The sequence below is a fragment of the Cicer arietinum genome, chromosome 2, assembly GCF_000331145.2.
Source record: "Cicer arietinum cultivar CDC Frontier isolate Library 1 chromosome 2, Cicar.CDCFrontier_v2.0, whole genome shotgun sequence".
NCBI lineage: Eukaryota > Viridiplantae > Streptophyta > Magnoliopsida > Fabales > Fabaceae > Cicer > Cicer arietinum.
Genome location: NC_021161.2, coordinates 34,192,751 through 34,195,505, shown reverse-complemented (window position 1 = coordinate 34,195,505; position 2,755 = coordinate 34,192,751). Strand labels below are relative to the sequence as shown.

General features: G+C 28.7%; 1 protein-coding gene across 1 annotated transcript in view; it reads right to left on the bottom strand.

Annotated features, from left to right (window-relative positions):
• LOC101506367 (uncharacterized) overlaps window positions 1-922 on the bottom strand; it is a 6,080-nt gene extending 5,158 nt beyond the window's left edge. The window contains exons 1-2 of the mRNA XM_073364929.1: window positions 760-922; window positions 1-181 (exon numbers count right to left, since the gene is read on the bottom strand). Coding sequence (XP_073221030.1) covers window positions 1-181; window positions 760-798 — 220 coding nt within the window. The 5' untranslated portion in view covers window positions 799-922. The remainder of the gene's footprint in view (window positions 182-759) is intronic.
• Between the last annotated feature and the right edge of the window lie 1,833 nt (window positions 923-2,755).

The following is a 2,755-nucleotide window of genomic DNA, read 5'->3' as shown; positions in this document are numbered from 1 at the left end:
CAGGAGGGGCAACTTCACTGCTTTCTTCAGCAACCACAGGGGCAACAGGATTTGTTTCTTCTACAGTTTTCTCAACAACAGCTTCGACAGAAGCGGCCTCCTTTGGCTCTTCAACTTCCTCAACTGCAACAGGTTTTTCAACTATATCTGTTTTCTCTTGTTTGTCCTTCACATAGTATTGCTGCAAAATTCAAAAACATTTTAGTCACTACCATCATCTCAAATTTGCCATATCATTAGAAAACCGGCATCAAGCTGAGGAAATTAAGAGAAAAGGCCATCACTACCTAACATAAAACACATAAACTAGCAACACACCATACCAATTCTTCACATAAATGAAAATAGAAAATTTTCTAATGTAGTATTGACTTCTTAGAATCAATATTTCAACCATTTTTTCCGTTCCCATTATATAATATGTCAAATTGAAGCAAAGTAATTGGTTAAAAGAACATTTATTTTGCGAACAGGATATAGATCTGGGCTTAGAATACTCGGTAGATATTGAAGACTAAAATATTACATTTGACTAAACTAAGCCTAATTTTTCATGGCAGATTAGAAGGAAGTGGAAAAACAAAATCCAAAAAATACAAAACCAAAAGAATATAATCAAGATCTAGCAGAAAGCACTAGAAATTGTGGATTATCAAGCTTCAATTTTTATTTTTCCGTTCAAAATATAAAAGGGAATCGAATTAATACGAAATATTGGGAAGAAGAAGAAAAACGGAAAGAGAGATGAAGGATTGGTACCTCAGCGAGAGTTTGAGAGTTGTCAGCAGTTTCCGCCATTGATGTAAGAAAGCTTGGTTGGGCGGCTTGAAGAGAGGCGTGGATTTGGGTGTTGTAAGGTCAGAACACAGAGAAGTGATGTTAGGTAACTGTTTGAGTTGGTGACTTTACGCTGGAGTATTCGGTTAACCTTTTATTGTTTATTCTTATTTACATTTGTTATTATTATTTGGTTTTTATTATTTTTATTATATTATATTAAATTATGTCAAAAAAATAACACACGAGCGGATGTCTCTGATTAGCCCTTCATTTGTCATTCATTTATTAGAGTGTGAATATTGGCATAAACAAAAATATTTTTCACTATCAATGTAATTTATTTATGTATTTTAAAGTGCCGTTTGATAAATAGATCACAACTTTATAAAACGAGTTTCAAACCCAGGATAATCATATTCTCCACATTTAGTGTTTAATTTAATTATTCATTTAATGCATTTTATTAAATTCAAAATTTAAAGTTTTAGACAATGGTTCAAAATTTGGTTGTTGAAATTGATCCTAGGAGAAAATGAGAATGTTATTGGACTTGAAAATTTTAACAGATCTTTGTATTTGTGTAAGTGAATGTTGAAATTTACAATTTCAAAAGCAATTTTTATTTGATTTTTATAATTAAAGAAGTCATTTTAATTTTAGGATGCTGAAGGTATTTTGAATATTTGGGTGAGTTATGGCGGAATAATAATTTGTAGGTATGAATTAAACTACAATGATTAGCTATGTGTTTTTCCTTTTGTTTGATTTAAACGTAAACTTGTTCATATATTTTTTTATTAATTTATTTTACTCACTTTTTTATTTCTTAGTTCATATTTTAACTTATTTGTTTGGTTTTTATTATGTGTTGCATGTTTGGCTTAAACAGTTGTCACAGGTGTTTAAATTTATACAGTGCTTAGTAATTACTTTTCTGCATTTGTTGCATGTTTGGAATATCTAATTTGTTTCAAATATTTGTTATTAGTTTTAAAAAATGTTATAATTTTTTAGTATCTACGAAATGATAATGGAAGTATTTTCTTTAATTACGTATTGAGACAAAATCCTTAATAATGTTTTAATAATATTCAATCTTAATGATTATTGATTAATAGATTTTAATTTATTTTATTATTTAATATGCGTGTTTACTGTTCAATTAAGATAGGCTAATATTAGAAAGAACAAACAAGATTGGTTTTAATTCCAAGCAAAGATTAAACACAAAGTAACCTTCAGAAAGTTTAGAACATACCTCAAAAAGTAACAAATTCAAGATAATGAAGAACATTCAGGCTTGAAGAATATTAAAGACATTCATAATCATAAACAATGAATGAAGACATATGAAACACTCTTAACATGCTAACAAGTGCAACAAACACTTTAGACTTTCCTTAGTAAAATTAACATATTTTGGAAGTAACGTGAGTAGATGAAAGGACTACAACTCAACTTGAAAAAGTTCATTCTGTTGGATGATAACAAAAGTATATTATGAGAACAATATATTTGACTTCAAAGAGTATGAAAGAAGATCTGATTAAGATTTGACGAAGATTTGATCAAAATTTATCTACAACAAAATATGAACAGAATCAATCTGAAGAATTTACAAACGCAGTTTGAACAAAATATGAACATAATCAATCTGAAGAATTTACAAACTCAATCTAAACAAAATAGGAACATAATCAATCTGAAGAATTTACAAACTCAATCTGAACAAAATACAATTCATAATTAAACAAGAACTAACTTGAAGCCTAAATTTTAACTATAAATAGATACTCACAGCTGTAGAAGAAAATCGTCGAAAAACAGAAAATAGTAGTGTTAGAGTTCAAAGAGAAAAACACTTGTTCGAATGAGAAATATTCTCTAAGTGTTTTTTCTTAGAATGTGAAAAACACTTGTTCGAATGAGAAATATTTGTTAGGAGAAGATTTGGCTTGTAGGGTCAAGGTGGTTA